The sequence below is a fragment of the Falco naumanni genome, chromosome 19 (assembly GCF_017639655.2).
Source record: "Falco naumanni isolate bFalNau1 chromosome 19, bFalNau1.pat, whole genome shotgun sequence".
NCBI classification, from domain to species: Eukaryota; Metazoa; Chordata; class Aves; order Falconiformes; family Falconidae; genus Falco; species Falco naumanni.
The window spans coordinates 3,640,968-3,661,839 of record NC_054072.1 but is presented as its reverse complement, the minus strand read 5'-3'; the positions used below and the strand labels follow the sequence as shown (position 1 = coordinate 3,661,839).

Genomic DNA, 20,872 nt, shown 5'->3' with positions numbered 1-20,872 from the left:
TTGGATGCAGCCACTTTCCATCCCCCTGTGGATTGAAACTGTCAGCTAAAAGTGTTCTGTTAACTTAAGCTGCAGGTAGAAGTCTTCTGTACAAACACCGAGGGAGGAAAAGCTTCAGTACCAGGAATTGTGAACAAGGCCCTAAACTTTTCATGGAATAGAAATACACAAAGGGCATATAAAACATTTTTCTGGGTAAAACACTTTTATTCAAGTAGCTGTGTCTGAAAAATCTGTAGCAACGTGTGTCCTCAAACAAACAGAGGAACACACTTAGCACCATTATGAAGCTACCAAGTGTCAAAATCCTTTTCAAGACAACTTACACAGGTGGGTCTGTGACAGCACCGGTCCAGATCCCTGATGATGAAAGCCATGGAGTTACCTCTGTCAGGTACAGTGAGGATACAATGCCTTAACTAAATTCATCCCTTAAAGACAAGACAGAGTGAATATCCAGCTTAGAAGGTAATATTTTGATGTATGTAGAACCTATTGGGTCAATAGCTTACTGCCTAATGGAAATTCACAGCCCAGGGGACTCCTCCTCAGGAGATCTGTGAAGTCTTCGAGATGTTACAAGGGAGGTGTAGCTTCACGGAGCCCTGATGCACGCGTGGAAAACCGTTCTGCATTAGCTGCTCCACTTCAAGGATTGTGTTGGAATTGATTGTTGAGTACAAGAGTTTCACTGCAGTATTAAATTATGCTTTATACTGTTCTGCTCAGAAAAAGCCGCTCCAACTTTTTTTTCCCCCCCTTTCCTGTGTTTCTTTACTAAAATGGAGTAACGACATGGCAGTACTGAGGATTAGCTGGGTTCGAGGAGCAGCGTCACAAACGGAGGCATTTGCATCAATGGTGCGTTCAAGCTTGAGTCAAAAGAGCTTAAAGATACCAAAATGAATGCCTTGAAAGTGAATGGTAGAGACACATTTTTAGGTTGTTGGTACCCAAAGGCAGATTGTGCTTGCTGCAGCCTGGACCTACGTCTGTGAATAAAGATGGTGCTGCAAAGTGGAGGGAGAAATCTTGGTGGAGAAGGTTGGAATAGTGAAGATACGGAGCCAAGCAGAGTTTTAAAGAGCCTGCTCCTAACTACCGCAGCAGTAGGGAACGGAGTTACAACAGACACGGGGTGGTCTGAGCACCTAAACCGGGAAGGAAGGCATCTTTAGAAAATAATTTACCTTGCTAATTTAGAGTTTGATTGTTTGCTTGATTTTCTTTTTTTTTTTTGTGTGCAGTGGTTAGGGAAATCACCGAAGCAGGAAACCTCGCTTCTTTAAATAGTGGGGTGGGAGGCGATGCTGTTCTATCGGGTGGACACCTTGTTATTTGTGAGTCCGCTGAAGTGTTCAAACTTCTGTTCCGTTTCGTCGCTGAAGGAGCCACCTGGGGAGTTCACAGAAAGAGCACAGGGTTGAGCAGGAGGCAGCAGCAGAGGCAGTTTGCAGCACGAGGCAGCCAGCGCACCGGGGTTTTGCGTGATCTGCAAAAGATGCTGCAAGAATGAAGGGCTCAAAGCAAGCACTGGAAGAGCAAAGATTGTCCCGGGCTAATTAATTTAGGCAGTTAATTAAATCTTACCATAACTGGAACAGCCAAGAGGCCCCAGGAGTGCTGGATCTAGGCTTTTATGTATTTGAAAGACCAGATCACAAAGTACCCTCCATTTGTTGCTTAAAACAAGGAGGTGACGACTATCGGGACCTGTGAAGTGGGCTCCTCCCGAGGCTGGCGGTAAGTGGGTTCTTTTTACTCTTCTTAAAAACCAGGCCCTTACTTTTTGCTAGTTGAGAGACAATGAAAGCTAAATACATTTATTTTTAAACAAAAAGAGTTTCAAGCTCAGCTGGAGAGCCCATCCAGCACTTCAGTGTCCGTTCATCCAGATGAAGTGGGTTTGGCTTTTCTGAACTAGGTCACAATCTGAAGCGTGACACACAAGACAAGTATTTTCTTAAAAAAACCCCAGCAAATTAACAAGAAAAATCAGTGGTTACATGGAATTTTTTCAGGAAAAACACTCCTTGAAGAACTTCAGCCAGCTCTGGAAATAGCCTTCGCCACTGGTTTTATTTGGAGGTTGGCAGGCAGTTGCTGTTAAACTGTTTTTGACACAGAAAATAAATTACCTTACAAAGCCCCCAACTTAATTCCGTTTTAAAATGGTTTTGACAATTGACTGCTAATGCAAATTTAAACTAGGTTGGCTTTGCTATTTCCAAGACCCCCAAAAAATTCCAAATGATAATGTTTTACACGAATTTGAGAAAAATAGGCAGTTTTCCCTCGCATTCAAGGGACAGCAAAGTCTTTTCATTTCTGGCTTGAGCGGAGGGCTCTTCTCCACTGCTCTTGTTTGCTTTTCAAGGGAAGAGAAGCTTTGGGGTGTGAGGTGGTCAGCCCCAGGCTGGTAATAATTTGAGTCTAATAGTAATTAGACTTCTGAGTAATAAGAAGGTGGAGTTGTTTGCCTGGACTGACTCAGGCACTCCGAACAAGTTCTCAGGTTGCACCCGAGCTTTCCTTACATCTCCCAGTCTTGGGAGGGGAAAAATGCTCATTTCCTTGTAGAAGAGGTACAGCTGGAACATCTGTTATCCCCGTTCCCCCAAGCCTGAGGGATTTCTTTCGCATCTTGCACAGAGAGCTGTCTTACCAGTGTTGTAAGTAACACATAAGATGCAAACCATCCCACCCCCGTCCAGCCATTTACCATCTGCAACCCGTAGCAGCCTGACCCTGTGAGAGGTCTACAACAAACAGCACCAGCGTAGTTTGGGCTGAGTCTCTCGTCTCTCCAAGCCCGTGCAAAGTGATCAACAGCACATCAGCACGTTGCAATGGAAGCACCGAGCAGTAGCAAAGAGCCAGCGACGCGGTGTGATCTAACCGGGCAGCCGTTAAGCATCCCCCCGCAGAAGTCCCTCTCACCTATGTGGCAGTTGTACATCCAGATGCGCTGCCCATCGTACCGGCTCCTGCATTTCATCACGTTATTTGAATAATCTGATTCAGCGACTTCGTAGTTGGGGTTGATGACGACCTAGGGAGTGATGGAGAAACACAGCACAAAGTTACTGAAAGGTGGACTGGGTGTGACACTTGCTAGGCAGACTGAGACGGAATCAGCTTTTTCATTATACCATAATAATTTTTTCCGTTACCAAAAAAAAAAAAAAAAAAAAACTCACTCATTTTGCAAGAAGACAGAAACCCATTAAAGCCAGATCAGGATCACACCTTCCCCCAGGCACCAAGACATACCCTCAGACACCTTCACTCCATTTCTCACACGATAGCAGTGCAGACAAAAATAATTTCCCTTCCCTCCTCTCCAGTTTAAGCGGCTGTTTTTAGAACCAAAGATTTCTCCCCCCCGCTCCACCCACTTGCACAAACCAGACTGGAGGCAGAGTCTTAACTCCTCATGCAAACACAAGAACAGCACCGTTTGATCCCCAAATGAAGCCAGCCTTGCTTACAAACAGCTCAAAAACTTAGTACAAGACAAACAGCGGGATGCTGCGCCGATACAGAACGTGAGATGGAACACGATGTCAGCAGCGCACGGGTTGGTAGATAAGGACTATCTTGTCTATAGATAAGAATACTAGATAGATAAGGACTATCAAGTGTTGGCTGGATGTGGATTTCTTAAGACTGTCATTTCTGAGCTGTGGTTGCTGACCCTGATTTTTTTTCACTTCGGGGGGAAGTATGTGGTATGGTAGCGCTTTGCTGGCCCGTTAGGTTAATTCTTTTTCTTTTAAGTACCTTGGGAACATAATCTCTTCATAATTGGAAGCTTATAGTACTGTAGGAGATGTACAAATAAACTAGTTACGTTCTTGACATCCCTAATGGGTAAGCTAAAAAGCACACAGCAATGCCTCAAATCCTGTTTTTCTCCCGTACCTGGAAGAGGTAATCGCCCGGTGGGACATCAGTAATGTCGATCCACTGGCAGTCGATGTCATGACGGTACACGTCCCAGCATCCGACCGTGATCCCTTGTTCACCAAAATTGGCACATTCGTACTGTTTTTGCACATCTAAATGGAAAGAGTTAAAGGCATGAAGTGTTACGTTCCCAGCGAGTCAGGCTGGGAATTTCCCACCCTTGGACATGTCAGAGGAAGACCCAGTGGAAGACAGTAAGAAGCTACCGGCGCAGTATTTTGGGTGAGATTTAACAGAACCGTGCCTTGCTCAACGTCTTGTATTGAAACACCTGCCCTGCTTAACTGCACAGGAGGAGCTGCTGCCTTCCACACCTCAGCACCTAAGAGGCGTGTTTTGAAATTTCTCCCTTTACAGGAATCAGAAAACGCACACCGAGGTTTCCAGAGCAGCTCAGAGTAAGGATGTAAGGAGCTGAGGGCTGGAAACCTCAGCATATGGGGCCTTCAGGGATTCTCCTATACCTGCAGAGATCACCCCAGAGATACGCAGCCCTCAGGACATCAGCAGCATCTCCAAAGCCAGGCACCTGTACGGGGACAGCGATAAATTCCCAGCACAAAGGGCTCTGGCAGATATACCTGCTTCGCACTCGGTGTCTTCCAGGCAGAAGCTGGCTTTGTGTCCTTCAGCCACCTTGGTTCCATTGAGGTTCAAGAGGTCGTAGTGGGTAAAAACCTCCATGCTGTGGTAATGCCTGCAAAGCACAGACGGGGAGAATTACCTCGAGGGAAAACAGCCACCCCTTTAACCACCAGGTCTGAAGGGCTGCACTGTCGACCCCAGCAGGGGTGGGCCAGTGGCTGGGCCACGACGACTCGGATGTGAGTAGCCCAGCCTCGGCTTTTTGTGTTGTTGCATCCCCTGGGCCAGGCATTTCACCTCCCAGCCCCGCGGGGGGAAACACACGACAACACATGAAGTGCTACGGACCAAGCGGCGCGGCAGGAGGTAGAGCAAGAGAAAACACAGCCAGGAAATATTCCCTTGGGCGTAATCCTTGCACAGCGCCATCACCCATGCTGCCTTCATGCTGGCTCCTGGCCTGGATATTTATTTACATATCAAGTGCTAAAGCTTTTCCAGGGGAGAGCATGCCCAAGCCTTCGTAGGACCACCCCATGCTTTACAATAGCAAGGAATGGGGTGGGGGGGTAAATAAAAATCAAAGCCATCATTCAGCCAGGTCATCACTTCTAGTGGCCCTGTCGTTTACCGCAGGAAATATTTCACCTTCTCCTTAACAGCCTGCAAACAGCCCTAGATGTACCCAAACCGGCAACCTGGCTATTTTTATTTATTTATTTTTAAGCAGCAGAATGTAAATTTATTGGCAGAAAACTTCACGACAGATGGAACCAGCTTCTCTCCGAGCTCGCACCGCTCGGATCTAAACAACCCGACAGCTGGGTTCGCACACGGAATTTTAAACAGGGAAGCGTTAGTGGCAGCTCAGCCTGAGCCGGGCTGCCGGCACGAACGCTGCAGCGCTGCTGGGTGCAGCAACAGCTGGGGGAGAGCACACGATCTGCGCTGCAGACCCCTAACCAGCGCAGGCTACGGCAGTTTGGGTGATTTTGGACCCGAGAACATGGACCTTTTCTATGCCATGCTCTGGTTCTGCAAAAACTTCAGCCTGTGCTTCATTCCAGCTGAAGCCGGTGAGACTTGCGGAGCAGGGATCGGATGGAAATACCCGATTAGAACAATATGGGTGCTCCGCATGGTCACGGCTGGGTGCACACCCGTGCTGATGCAACAGGTTGAATTTCATCCCAGTTTTGGAACCGGGAGCAAAGTCCCAGCGTGAGCACGTTGTGGCGAACGGGAAAGCAGCTGTGGGTGCTGAGAGTGGAGCGGGTCCTTACACCGCTGCACAGACAGGCCCCAATTCAAAGAGCCATCACTTAGGAGTTTAAAAAAAAAAAAAAAAAAAAAAAAGGACAAAAAATGTGCAGATATCCTTTCCTTTCCAGCTGTAAAAATAATCATGGCTTAAAAACTTCCAACCACCATTACTGCAGCATCACTCTGCACACGTATTTACAGATAAAGGAGGGAGGATGAGGGAAGGGGAGGAAATTTTTTCGTTGGGAGACTAGGTTTCTTCTTACCTCCTCCTGCCTTTCCCCTAACCAAAAAAAAAAAAAGCCACCTGCCAGAATTTAATCGCTTTTCACTCCCTGCTGTAGGTCTTTCCCTTTTCTGTTCTACTTCCACATCAAAAGCCAACCAAACAGAAGGTCCCAGTGATGGAGCAGGGCAGCTAGGAAAGAAGAGGCATTCTGCAGTGGCCGAGCTGTTGACTTTGAGGCTGTCTAATTTGGCTGCCTCTGATAAAAGTTTGAGGTTCTCAAGTTTGACTCAGTTTCTGAAATATGTCTGAATCATTCAAAGAGGTGTTTACATTCTGGTGTTTACAGACTGGAAAGATTGAAGAGGAATTGAGTTCATCCTCCTCCGTATAAACAGAATCCAGTTTAAAGCGCACAGATGGCTCTCAGCCTCTTCCTGATCCTTTCCCAGCCTCACCTCACTTACACAGCCCTCTCCCAAATTGCTCCAGGTGCCCTGCTTTGTGACAGTGCTGTGCTCAAAGCCCTGCGGTCCCCACGTGTCCCCCCAGCCCCTTCCCAACAGGGCTGGGAAGGCAGATGCTCCGCCGCTCTGCTCCGGGTTTCCTCCTCCCCTAACTACACCATTGCCTATTTACCTTTGGTTCTGTGCTGCCGAGGCATGAGCTGCTACAAATATTGCACCAGTGCCTCCCGCTGCAAATATTGCACCAGTGCCTCCCGCTGCAAATATTGCAAACCAGCCCGTCCGCAGGGTCAGTGGCCACCACGGTCTGAAGCTTCAGACTAGTGGCACTGCAGCATCGCAACGCTGCTGCGCTGCGTACCTACACCTCTTGCCTCGTTCATGCTGTTGATGAAGACTGTAAGGGACCGTTAGGTTCGAGAATTTATTGCTCTGATGTTTTCACAAGGCGAAAGTTTTAACAGCGGCAGGACAAGAGCTGTGTGCTGCTGGTTACTTAGCTCCTTTTTACCCCAAATTAGAGAAAAATCAAGCCTGTAACAAGCCATTTCAGAAGCAAAGCATCTGGATGGCTTGGTTCCAGTTCCCTTTCCTCCTCCTGGTTTACTTTGGCCAAAACTGTCAGTTTCCCTCTGAAAAACTATGCATTTATGGGGGTGAATTTACTGTTTGTCAAAAAGAAGCACAAAACTAGCTCTCCCAGCTGTGCACAATTTAAACGCAGCCAAGATGCATTAAAGAATAAAAATAAAAATGCAGAATTGCAGCGCGTTCTGCAGTCCTTCCCCAGGTGAGGGAAGTGGCTCAGACGGCTGCATCTCCCTACACACCGCAGGTACACAGGCACACGCTTCCGTCTGTGTACGTACACATACCCCCAGGTACATACTGCCCGTGCATATACATCTCTCCCAAGGAGAGCTCCGTCTTGCTCATATACCAGTTCTTCGTTACAATTCCTACTCTAATTAGCTGGTTTCTCTGCTGTCAGAGGATGAGAGCTGCCCTGACACCCATCGCAGCTCCACAGCCACCGCTCCAGCCTTTCAGCGCCATCACCCCGCAGCAGAACAGCCCCCACCCCCGGCAGCAGAAGGGGACGGAAGGAGGCACCGACCCCGTGGCACCCACCGGTGACAGTCGTGCCAGACCCAGGCGTGGCGGCCGTTCTTGGGGCGGAAGTCGGACTGCCCGTTGTTGTGGATCTGGGAGGAGAAGCGCAGCAGGCGCCGGTACCCAGAGGTGATGGAGGTGTTGACGGCCGAGCTGGCCAGGCAGTTCTCCTCCAGCGCGCACTGCAGCATGAACATGGGGCGGTCCTCCAGGTAGGCAGTCTGCTCCACCAGCTCGGCGTTGAGCACCAGGTCGGGGGCAGCTGGTGGGTGGGGAGGAAGGTTCAAAATTAACTGATGGGTTTCTAAAAAAGCCCCACCAGGGTCTGCCAGAGACAGCAGCCAGCCCCTTCCTTGCACTGTTATTTCTCAGCCCCATCAGCAGCGAGTTGCCACTGTTTTGGCATATCCAAGGCACAGCATGGGCCACGCCATTTCTCCTGCATATCTCAGGGCAAACAATGCCAAAATGAAATAAAAACCTGAGTCACTCACTCTCCGAGCAGGATACACCAGCACCAAAACGACCACCTCCTCTGGGACAGGAGACATCGGCTCCATCGTGACGACAGTGGGCCAGGGACATCTCTGTCCCCGAACACTTGACGCCGCTCATGACTACGTTGTCAGCGCTGATGTCTCCGTGCCAGTACCAGGTTTCCTGGGAAGAAAGGCAGAAAAAAGCATTTCACACACTCTTCAGTGTTTAGTGGACTTTATTTAGTGGAATATTTATCCCCCTGTAACTTGCATTCTCCCCTCCTGTGATGATCAATGCACGGAGACAGATTTCGCTAAAGGATGCTGGAGCAGAGGAGATGAGTAACTTGGGGAATGAGCACCAAATCTGTTTAAGCAGAAAGCTGGTCGACACAGGGTTTAATCCCAGTCCCATATCCCCTGCCCCACACATGTGTCCAGTGCTAAACAAAACTCTCCTTGTTTCTGCGCTGGTTTAAATCTCTGCTTGTTTTTGATCCAGCTGTAAACTCGCTTTTCCATCCAGCTGATGAATTCATCCTCAGGCTGGTCTAAGTCATCTGGGCTGTGCCCCTGGGAGGGATGCCCAGCAATTAAACCGCGTCTGTCCTGTGACATCTGTGCACTTGGGAGGACCACGAGTAGTGCCAGAGCGCCCGCTCGTACAAGGAGGGCAGGCAGAACTAACAGCCGTGCTGGAAATGCCAGTGGAAACAAGGCATTTGAGGAGTACCGGCACTAACAGGATCTGCATCTCTGGGTTTTGAGGGGGGGGATTCACAGACGTTCAAACCCCGCTCATCTTCATCACCCAGTTCTACAAATCTCATCGGAGCAACAGAAAATTAACTCCTAACGTAGCACCACTCTCAAAACTAAGCGCAGTACATCCTGGTGAAGCTGCAGTCGCAAAATTTTGGAGAAGGGAAGAAAGAAAAAGAAAAGAAAAGAAAAGAAAAGACCAGGTTTGTTAACGTCAAAACTGGGAGCACGTTTCCAGGAAAAGAAAACCCATCTGTACCATTGCTTCCATTGCAACAGGCTGTTTGTTAACCCTGTTAGCAACACTCTTTGCACACTCGCACACAGGGCTGCCCTGTTCTACACAGTGTAGCTTTATGCTCATGTAGCTGGTGCAGCCGGGATCCGCATAAGGGCCTTTTCTGTTCTAAATACCAGAAGTCTCAGCTAAAGGAAAAAATGTCTTGTTTCTTGCTGGACTCTCAGGGCTGTGTCAATAGAGCCAGGCAGCTGGAAAGGCCAGCGTTCAAGGGACGTGGCTGTCCACAGCTCTTGCACTCTGCTTGGCAGCTGCGCGGGCAAATCAGCTGGAGAAACCAACTTGTGCTGGGGGAATTGCCATGAGAGCAGCATGGGCAGCTCCAGCTCCGACCTCCGAGGTACCCGACCACAGCGTGTCCCTCAGGGGCCTGCAGATCCCCTCTTTCTGGCCACGGAGAACAGTTCAATTGGTTGGAATCTGCCCACGAGCCCCAGCATGTCCTCCTGGATCCTGGCTTGGTCACTCCATAGACTCATTGCGGGACCACGCTCGCCAGGTAGGGTTTGAAGTGTCCGTTTCTGCTGACAGCCTCTCCTCCACAAGCAACATCCAGCCCCGAGGATGCTGAGGCTATTAGTCACGTCAGGCCCTTATTGCTCCTGCCAGACAAACCCGGCAGGCAGAAGGCAGGGATGCTCGTTCTCAGCGGGTTTAGCCAGCAGAGCCAGGGAGCACCGAGCAGGGCACGGCGTGGAAACGCAGCAGAGCTGCCTGGACCCTGGGCTGGGAGAACTGGGAGAACGGGGGCAGCCTCTGTGCTCTGCAACCACATCTTCCTCGTTTGTCCAAGTTTTCAATTTCCGGAAATTGTTTGGGAAAAAGTGTTTTCTTTTCAGAACTGATCTAAGGCTGTTCTCTGTGCGCAGGTTTCCATCTATCTAAACAGACATGAAGTGGACTTATTCAGCGGCTGTTTGAGCCCAAATTTCCCCAAAGCTGCTGCCAATGGCTGGTTCTCAGCCCCCGAGGGGCTGCAGTTCCAGAAAGCAGCAAGGCAGCAAGCTCTGGCAAGGGACTGCTTTGTCCTAGGGAGAAACCACTCTATTTTACGAGCCCAAATCTCCATTTTCCCAGTCTCTGGGAACTGCAACAAAGGCCCTGAGGTTATACATTTCCTTTCCAAAAAATCTACCGTTGCACCTAGACCCGCCTGCCCCCTCTTTCACCTTCTGAGCCTCGGGGGGTGTATCAAATACAACAGAGGCTCTTGCACAGGGTTATTGGCCAGCACCAGCTACTTACACCTGATGCCATGTATCCATCTGGGAAATGGGTGGGAAGCTGCTGCCCTCCCTCCTTCCAGCTCTTACGGTCGCTGCCTGCTTTCCTCCAGCCAGCACAGCAGGCTGCCATTCATCCTGCCAAAGAGCTTCGCTGGGAAAGAACACTTTATTCCTTTGTGGTTATCCCCAGCTTGTTAGTTGGTAGCTTTTATCCCTTTATTAAGTGCCAGTCTTAGTTGGGTGCAAGCAGGGAGGGTTTAGGGCATCTGTCATTAGAGGAGCAAAGAATACAAACAACTTGGGTTGCTGCACACAGCTCCACTGCACGGCGGTGTACACATTGCACCGAGAAGTAACTGCGGAAGCAAAATCAAATTGTTTTCAAGTGATCTGACATCAGGTTAAACTTGGCTTCCACACTTCACTCAGCCTGAGAAGTTCAACTCCCCACTGAGTCGGGGAGGGGAAAAAAACCTGCGTGTAACCACCAGCCCAGTGAGGGATAAGGAAGTCAGGCTTCCCAGGAAATCTGAGCCGTGAGCAGGATGAAAACAGCAGCTTTGTCCAGAGCTGCAACAGCTCCTTCTGCTCCGAATTTCCCCCAACTGTTACACAATGAGCTTTAACCTTCAGAGCCTCTCCAGCTAGTGCCTTAAGCCGAATGCCGTGGTTTGGGTGGGTTTTTTTCTTCCTTATAAAGCCTTCCTCCTGCTCCGGTAGCCCTTACCCAAGCACACACGTGCCACCACATCTGAAACACGCGCCGGGGAGGGCGCAGGGACTCACCTGGAAGGCATGGCTGGCGAACCCCAGGCCCAGCTGCCGGCACACCACCATGGCCTCCACGGTGCTCCAGTTCTCGCTGCAGACGGTGCCCCATTTGAGAGTGCCGTTGCGCTCCATCAGGACCTCCACCCGGCCCTCGTAAGGGTTGCGGCCGCCGCTCAGACGCAGCTGCGGGATGTAAAAATGTAAAAATTCTTAGGTCAGTGAACAGCACAGCAAACTACAGCGATGATGCAGCAGCTAGGCGTGCAACACTCGGGGTCTTCTCACCGCTTAAAGCCAGCAAGCCCAGAAGCCTCAGGTAGGCTGCTAGCAGCCTGGTTAATGCGGTCTGGTTCACCTCCCACCATGGACACGAAGCAGTCTAACCAAGCCCAGCATCTGAAATATGATGTTTTACTCTTGCAGCTGCGAGAGTAACACACTCCCTATGGAAGTTTCCCTTCCCCACTCCCTCTAGACCTCTGACAAGAGCATTTACTCGGAGGAACCTGCATCTGGTTCATGCAGTTGGTTTTTAAACTCCACGTGGCAAAGATGCCAGCAGCACCTATGCCAGCAGCCACCCAGGTGCCAGTGGCACGAGGCACAAGTGAGATCCCACCACAACAGGGATCTGCACCAGCTTTACAGGGCACAGGGGGCAGCTGAAGCGGCACTCCACCCATTTTATAAGCCTCTGTCATGCCAGGAGGATGCTCAAAGGGAGCATCATCCTCATTTGCCCTCCTGTCTAATACAACGCAGATGTTAAAATTGAATAGGCATGGCTTAGTTGAAATAATTCCTACCCAGATGCCCTGTGCTGCATAGCAAGGGAGGGCAGAGGATGCTCCAGGGTGAAAACACCTCGCCACGCTCACTCGCACCTGGATTGCTTGGCTTCTCACCTGATTCTGGAAACCCATCGCTGGAACATTACATCTCACAGCAGCATCTTCTTCGTGGTTACAGCCCTGCGACTCCATGTTGAACTTGCAGTCCGTGACTGATTTTTCAAAGCCCGTACAGTCAATTTCATTTAGATGAATTGGACCCATGCCTTGGGGAGGAAAAGAAGGAAGAAGAGTCCTTACCTTCTGCCCATGCTACTGTATGGTGAAGAAATATCCAGTAACAGTATATTAATACATTGCAGACATCACACTGGCCTCTAGCATTCAAAACACAGTAACCCTGAAAAAATGCCAGTGATTTCTTGTTAAAATAAAACAAAAAGCTGCAAGATTATTATTAATAATTTCACCGTTACATTCTTTCCAGCAGTCTCTGGGACTCAAGCACACAAGAACTGCAGAAAAAGCCAAGTTTCCATTGTTATATAATTTGCAAACTTCAGCTGTAGGAATTCGCAAATTATGACCTCTTGGCTGGGTCTGTATGCTGGAATCTGCTCCCAGTCAAGCCCTGACATTTAAATGGGTCATAGACACGTTTGCTGGGGCAACAAAACATAACACCACAGGGATGCGTGAGAATTCAAACAACTCTGGGGCAGGTGTGTGGTACAGACTCCAAAACCAGTGATGGAAACGAGAGCGGACATCATCTCATGCTGCAGAGAATGATCTCAAGGTGTTGGGAGCCAAACTGAATAAGCCGGTTCCTCCCTGGACAAGTGACAGCAGACAACTGTCATTTCTACCGAAGAGGCACAGCAAGAGGAGATACGAGGAGACAATAATCCTGCCTGCAAAGCTCTCGGGTCCTGTTCCCAAACTGAGCCCAAAGCTGCTTAGAAAGACATTGTGGGGGGATGAACCGGAGCTTCCAGCAGATGATCTTTATCAAGAACCACCAGAGTTTCTCTTGGAGCCCATATAATCCGTGAGCAATTGCTGATGGAAACACACCAGACAGTTCTGATGGGAGGTCCTTGCAAGTAGCAGATGTAGAACCTCTGGGCTCCAGCAGTTTCTAGGAAGCTTTCAGAGATGGGAGGCTGTGGATAAAACCACTTCTGAACTTTGCTATCAACGTGCTCTCTCTGGACTTGGTATAATCAAAATGCTGGCAGCCACGGTGCTATGACCTGCGGGTGGCTTGCTCCGCTATGGCCCTTGGCCAGGCATTCGTGTCTTGGCTGGAGATGTGCCCATTGCTGGTCAGCAGCCAGGAGCACCACAACCATGGTGGTGATGCAAGGGAAGAGCCACAGAAGATGTTTCCAAGAAAGCAGCATCCACCCACTGATACCCTCCACCAGCTGGAAGAAGTTGGCCAACCCCAGATACTGGTGTCCACCTTGGAGTTCCCCTCGTTGGCATGCCGGAGGCCAGGCTGCCCAATCTGGGGAACGGAGGTAGAAGAGCAACTGTTTTCTTACCATTTCTGACACAACTGGTGATTCTTTGTTGCTGCAACACTATTCTTATTGTAGCGCGAGCGACGAGGGCTCTGCAGAGCCCGTGAGCCGTACCTGTCTCAAAGCATTGACATCAGGCAGAGAACAGACGGCGTGGAGGTGACACCCCGGCTGCTGGCTCCGTTCCTCTGCACCCAGAGATGACACAAAACGCTCTGGGTTCGGCAGTGGCAGAGCCACCAGCCGGGCTCCGACCGGCAGCCTCCTCTGCACGTGCTGCCTCCCCACAAAGCCACTGGAAAGGAAAATTCTACCCAACTTCAAGCTGCTCCTTTTGGTTCGAAGCAAAGGGCTGACACTGGAAGGCTGGAAAATTTATTAATGGTAGGTGGGATCCTTTTGCTTACGAGGCTTTTTCCTACTGCCATCTGGAGCTGCTCTAACTCCGCATGGCAGGCAGCGACCTGTGACTCAGAGCTCTAACCCTGGGGGACAGTTTAATGATCTGTCTGGTGAACACCTCACCTCCTCAGACTGCTGCTGAGGCACAGGGAAAACAGAAAAGGGGGGGGGGTGGTGGAAATAAAATGCTCTCTAGCATATTTCCAAGATGGCATGATAGAACAAGTTAGGACCTACCCTGGAGTCACCATCTGACAACAGCAGCAAGAACAAAAAAGCAGAGATGTAAATGTGTTGGGTTCAGTCTTACTTACAGAATTAATTTGGCTCTGGCCACTTTTTGCATCTTAGCACATTGGTCAGCCCCGTACCTACCCATCACACAAGATCTATATGATGCGGGAGCAGACTCCTAGGCTGAGGCCACCAGGGAATAGGTATCTAGCCTTTTTTGCTTCCCTTTTATTAAAATCCTGTTTGTGGTCTACAACTGGAAACGCTGACGCCGACCTAGTCATTTTGCAAGCTGCTGAACAATTCTGATAGGAGGAATGCCTTGATGCTGACCAAAACTGGAGGGTGATGCACCAAGAATGCAGGATGGATCCAGTCTGACATTCCCCACTGAAACAGCCTGACAAAGCCATACCAATGAAATGATGAAGCAAAGAGGGCAAGGCCACGGCACCGATCCACGGAACCCCGGCACGTTTGCTCTTCTCGGAGAAATTCTTTTATGGGACACAGAGGCAGGAAGTGCTGCTGTCCCGGGCACTGAACTACAGCCAAACTGCACTGCTGTACGCGCTGAGATATGGTGATAAAAGCTGTATTTCCTCCTATGCTGTTCCCTTTAGCAGAAGAACAAGATTAGGGCTGTATATCCAACGTACACATTCACCTACTGCTTGAAGTTTTATTCTACGTTCTCCTTTCAAGGACGTTGCAGTGGACAACATATTCATGAGATCTGGGAGTATTTTCCTTTGGACAGACTCTTGTGTAGATAGGGGCAAACTGTTTAAGCTGGGTCTCGGCTGCCGGTTTATAAAAGGGGGAATAAATCACCCTCTGCATACCCTGACCTCCTTGTGGTAGGCACTCGTCTCCCACAGGTCACTTTGTCTTAACTGGGACTTGCAGACACTGCACACCGATTTAACACGGAGCCCATCTGTTTGCGATTTGCCCCCTGAAATTAAATCTCCAACGCAGCAGTGACGAGACTGGTCCTTCAAATTAAGGCTTTGAACACGCAAATTGACGGGAGAGACAGCTACAAAACAAAGCACAAACACACGCAAGGACACAGAGCTTAACAGCTGCGGGAGTCCCCTGTGCACTGGGAGCTTGGAGGTGAGTTTGGGCCAAGAGAGCTCCTTTTCCTACCGCAATGTGACGAGTCGGCTGAAGGCTCAGCATCCCAAAGGATGCTTTTGACAGGGTGCACGGATTGATTGCCAGTGTTTAACGTTAAAAGAAAGGAAAGCGGGTGGGAATCGGCGGCCGCTGCTAAGAGTTTCCAGGCTGTGGCTGCAGGGGATGGCAGGGAACAGCATGTTCTCCTCCCAGCTGCTTCTTCCCCCCACCCCCAGCGATGATTCTGCCGTTTCCTACATCCAGCTGAACACATCAGCAGCTCCCTGCATCCCACCGCAAGATTTTTGTGGCAAATCCAAACAGACAGGTCACATTTTAAAGCTTTCCAGACTCTGGACATCACCACTGTGCTTTACACGTGTTGTTACTTTCCCTCCCTATCTCCAAACCACGCTGGGCTGAAGAAATTCCACCAGCCGTTCATTGAGTCGCATAATGAAGTGTTTGGTTTGGTGTCATTTTCTTCAGGGTTTGCACTACGGGAGCAAGGTGTGTGAATCAGAAGGTGGTTTCAGAGGGCGTACATTAGGCTTGGAGTTACCATTTGGGATCTAAACCAACTCCCAAATACAGGAAATCCAAACCCAAATCTGGCTCTGAACTATTCAAATGCCCTGCTGTTTATAATGGGCTAAATTAATGTTCTGGTCTTAAGTTGGGGAGTGTTTGAAGTCTAGATCCAGGACTCGTTTTTGCCAGGAACCTTCTAGTAATGCATTACACGATGATGTGGGTCTAGAGAACTCAAAAGAGCAACGGATGTGATAACAAAGCAGTAATTACTGAAACAGCTGTCTGAGGGAAAGGTTGAACTCATCACCACTAGACTTCTTTCAAGGAATCTTGAATATCCAAGTCACATATTCCAGTTTGGCCTCAAGCTCCTGGGCTCAAGAGACTTATTAAGGGTAGAGAATAAATGCCTGGTCCCTAAAACAAACATCCCAGTAATACCACGCTCATACCCGAGTCATGAAAGGGTTCTTGGAGGCAGACAAGGCACAAAGGGTCCCTGCAGCGCTCGTTGCTCTTACCTTGCCCTAGTCTTGCGCCTGTTATTGCTTCCTTGGCGCTCCCGAAGCCCAGCTCTCGGCACACCACGCTGGCTGACACCAGGTTCCAGTTATCATCGCAAACCGTTCCCCACTCCCCGTTTTTCAGCACTTCAACTCGTCCTTCGCCAGTGTTGGCTCCTCCTTTCAGCCTCACCAGTGGCTGCTGGAAGACACAGACAGAAGCGGTGTTAGCGCTGCCCGGGAACGGAGCACCCTCGCTTTACACCTCTTATTTACGGCACGTAGCTGCAGGCAAGTTGTGGCCCAAGACGTATTGTCCCGAGGGACCTTAAAACAAGTACCACATAATGCAAAAGGCTGGAAGTGTTGGATGAAGGGAGATCTTTATCTGCTAAGGCTTATAGTATGCATAGACATGCGTTTCTCACATCCCTGTATGTGGGCAGAGAACAAAAAGAGACATCTTACAGTTTTAGTACTTGGATTTAGGAGCCTTTTGCACCCAAAGAGCTCTGCAGCAGAGCGCTGCTGTGCACGGGAGTGGCTGGACACGCAACAGCCCAGTTCTTGTACCATCTCTCTCGGGAGCCTTCTAGAAGGTTTGGGAATCGCACAGAGCCAGCTAGCGCGCGGCTCTCGTCCACTTGCTGCCTGTGGTTCAGCCACTAGATGGATTCATTTGCCCTCCAGCCAGTGGTCCTGGGTTACCCGAGGAGATCAACACGGAACTCAAGCCATGTAAAACCTATCTGCCTGCTGCAGTTACAACTGGTGGAATAAGTGATGTAGCAGAACGCATTCAGAAATACACAGCTGAGTAGCAGGGCCAGTTCCATTTATTTCTGTTCTCTATTAGTCACCAACTACTCGTCACTGAGAGCTTTCCCCAGTACCAAGCAGAGAGAGCTACCAGTTGCTGCTGCACCCAAGAGATGCGTTGCTGCAGTGGGAGCAGAGTTTTAGGCACAGGAACACCACGTGATTTGTGCAGAGTCCGAGATAAAAAAAACAAACAACACCCTAACTTTTAAAACTGGAAGCATATACAGTTCTGCAGGCTGGGGTCACATGAAGGACATGTAAAGCCCACGCAAAGGCTTAAGGAATTACTTGGCAGCGTGCACGGCTCAGCAGATTAGTAATGATTTACAAAACCTTTCACCTTTGAGACCTACATCCTGCAAGCTCTGATGCAGAGAAGACCCCAGGCAAGCAAACCACAGACAGGACCGCAGCGCTGCCGCAGTGCCTGCGGGTGATGCCTGGGGGCTTCTCAGGTGTCGAGAGACAGCCCATTTCCTAAAGTCACAGAGGTATAGGGCTGGGGGATGCAGGCTAGAGCCAAGATCCACAGCACCTAACACACCTTGCAAAAAAATCCTCTCTAACCCAAGCGTTAAGGGCCTCTGGACCCTGAGATCGCCCCTGTATCCTAAGGGTGCACATACTGTACAGCTGGAGAACTTCCCTTAGCATCAACTTCAACCACATTTGCTGCAAGTTAAGCTGCTCGTTCATGTGCAGTCACCCTACTGACACTGAGAACAACTGTCTCCAGGGTCATTTTATAGCAGCCTTTTGCAAATCTTTGAATTTTGACGCTACGCTCAGCCCTCCCTTTGCTAAACAAACACAGCTTTTTCAACCTTTCCTGTAGGCCGTGTTTTCCCAGTCTCTCGGAACATTTCTTTGCAGAAGACACAGAGGTAATGGAAATGCCAGCTTATTTCCCTCAAACCTCTATGGGAGAAACAACCCAGCAATCTTTAAGTGACTGTGAAACAGCAAAACCCAGCAGCAACTGGGCACGCATTCAGTTGGCTTGAACAGAACAGCCCAAACAGAAACGTGACAAATGTATTTTCTTACTACTTGCTCCCAGCCCTGCCAGCTGCGGTGGCGAGCCAGCCTCCCACCCCTCTGAGCCGGTAGACGGAGGCAAGATCCCACGTATTTGCGAGGATAGAAACTCGGCTGGGCTGGTATCGAGACAGCAATACAAAGAGGGGACATGCACACAGCAGGCTGGTTCGAGGCTCTGGGCACACACGTGTTTGTGCCCTACAGCCGAGAACTGATCCTGAATAGTTACCCCTGCAGGTTTTTCCTACTCGGTTGGATGCTGCTCCCTACTCACCTCCTGCCTGAAGGCTTTTCGGAAGCCACTGTGGCTGCTGGGGGCAAAGGCACGGCCGGGGACGCAGCTGACTACCGCCGGCATCCCATTCTCACACGTTGCGTTCTTCTCTGCGTCCACATTGAGGTGATTGCCCAGTTTGCAGCTGGAGATATGAGCCTCGTTCCCATTGCAGTCCATTGAGTAAGCCCAGTAATGCTGCTTCCTTCTGCTGGCAAACATCCTTAAAGGAATAAAAGGGAACAGCAAAACAAAAGTTAGGAATCCTAAAAACTGCACTGATGTAGCTACATTTGGGAAAAAAAAAAGCCCACCTTGAAATCAAACGAGGATTGAACAGCATTATTTGAAGGTTGATTCATTCATACACACAATGATGCTGTTAAGGTGTCACTTGGGAGTAAATAGGTCATCCCCTTAAGCTAAAGATCAGAGTATGAATCAACACTGCAGCTAGAGCAACAATTACGTGCTCGAAGGAGACACGCACTGTAGAGAGCCCTACGCTATGTCAGGGTCAGAGATCGGTTAATTCAAAAGGGCCCGTGCAAATACCGCTGGTGAGTTCGGAAAACCTCTCCTGTAAACGAGCTGTTCTCTTTGCTGGCCATCAGCTACCAGCTGTGAGAAGATGGCAGACTGGGAAAAAGCCACGGCTCTCCGGCTTCTCTCAAAGCTGCAGTGTTAACAACTGCGAGCCTGAAAGCAATTTCCGAGAGTGAGAGCAATTCCCTTGATGACATGTTCACAGCAGAGGAGATTGGCAGCGGTTCCTGCTTCTTCCTCCCAAACTGGAGTACTTGCCTGGAGGTGCTCCAGGGACTCCTAAGGGGGAAGGGGCACGTGTGATAAATGAGAAAAAGTAATCCAGCTTCATCCTAACTGCACTGCAAGGCTGTCAGACGACTGTATCGGAGCTAAAATAGTCAACGAAACAAAAACACAGGTCAGATCTTTATCAAAAGGAAGACGTTAGAAGTTAAATTAAAAAGAAGTCAAGGCACAGCGGAGCCAACGCCCTGCTGTGATCTTGACGTGGCTTTGTGAGATCCCTGTGCTGCTCCTTATTCCAGGACTAGCTGCCACGCAGCCCTGGCAGTTGCAGGATTAGCTGTGATAAACGGCATAGCAAGGTGGGTGGAACTTGCAGGGAGAAAGAGCAGCCATTCTGATTAACTGTAGCACGTCCCTGCGGGACAGAGAGCCCGAGCAGGACCAGGTAAAGGGACAAAGAACCTTTCGTAGGTTGTTGGTTTGAAACTAAACCGGGCAGGTCAAGGTTTTCCCTGCTGATACCCTTTGGTGGTCCTGTGTGGGCTAATTTGCACAGCCTCAGATGCTTGCGGGGACCACCTTCTCCCCTCCTTCTTGCCAAGCTTTGCTGACAAGCTCAGCAGTCGTCTAGGTTCATATGGCTCGTGGCCACTGACTAATCCTTTCTGCAGCCAAATTTCTCTGGGTTGAGGTTAACGCCAAATACAACCGGGCTGGAGATAGAGATGCAATTGCATCATGTGACGGGGAGCAAACGCTGTGCTGGAAAGGACAGAAGATGGGGCAGGGCTGGGTTTTATCCCACGGAGCAAGGACAGGCAACCTGGGTAAAACATTGGCTGTCAAACTCCAAGTCTGTCAAACCAGAGCTGTCAGGGACCCTGAATCAGCAGAAAATGAAGGGAAACAGAAAAAGAGAATAAAAATTTTAAAAATAACAGTAGTAAAACCAGGGGGGATGCAGGCAGAAAGGACCAGACACTTCTCAGCTAAAATACCTGGTTCAGTTTGGACCAAGCCTTAAAGATTTTTCTTCCTTTTAATTAAAATACCCAGAGTACCACATGCCTACCAAAAAGCCATGAAAGCCTCTGCCCTCGGACTGCTGGAGCTCAGCACCCAGGTCCCACCTGAACATTAACTGCTCTCTCGGACTGCCGAGTGCGGGGCAGACTCAGGCACACGTTAAGCACTGGAAAGCATCTGGAGGTGCCTGTGCCCAGTGACACCACCCCATAACTCCCAGCACGAGCCAGCTCAGCCCCACCACCCTTTCAGTCTGTGTGCTCAGTACGAAAGCAAGAACCCGAAGGAGTATTTTCACCGAGGGCCCTCTGCAGACATGTGCGGAGAGCTCCGTGAACTCCAAAGCAGACAAGAAACACAGCCTGTCTTAGAGAAGTAATTATGGGGATGCCTTATAATAGCAAACAATGACCTCACCCTGGAAATTTCACAAGGCATTAACATCTGGTTGGTATTAACAGCCTTTGGTAGGCTGGGGAGAAATAGCCAGAGAAAGCCCCACCTCATTTCCCCAGACCAAATATATATATAAATAATAGGGGAAAAAAAAAAAGAAAAAAAAAAGTAGAATACAGATGACCGTTACAGACAGAAATTCAGGGCATTCTTGTTATTTACTTTTTAAACACGGAAAGAACCTCTCTCGCTGGCTTTGCTA

General features: G+C 49.5%; 1 protein-coding gene across 8 annotated transcripts in view; it reads right to left on the bottom strand.

The window, feature by feature from the left end:
* Positions 1-20,872, bottom strand: part of LOXL2 (lysyl oxidase like 2) — a 61,404-nt gene that overhangs the window by 1,059 nt on the left and 39,473 nt on the right. For 6 of the 8 annotated variants that reach the window (XM_040618254.1, XM_040618253.1, XM_040618251.1 and 3 more), the window contains 10 exons: positions 18,415-18,637; positions 16,296-16,479; positions 12,065-12,216; positions 11,175-11,342; positions 8,118-8,283; positions 7,642-7,885; positions 4,551-4,666; positions 3,925-4,061; positions 2,941-3,052; positions 187-1,395 (listed from right to left, as the gene is read on the bottom strand). In XM_040618254.1, coding sequence (XP_040474188.1) covers positions 1,316-1,395; positions 2,941-3,052; positions 3,925-4,061; positions 4,551-4,666; positions 7,642-7,885; positions 8,118-8,283; positions 11,175-11,342; positions 12,065-12,216; positions 16,296-16,479; positions 18,415-18,637 — 1,582 coding nt within the window. In that variant the 3' untranslated portion in view covers positions 187-1,315. Of the gene's footprint in view, positions 1-186; positions 1,396-2,940; positions 3,053-3,924; positions 4,062-4,550; positions 4,667-7,641; positions 7,886-8,117; positions 8,284-11,174; positions 11,343-12,064; positions 12,217-16,295; positions 16,480-18,414; positions 18,638-20,872 lie in introns of those variants that run through there. The other 2 variants (XR_005831461.1, XR_005831462.1) reach the window with 2 other exon arrangements.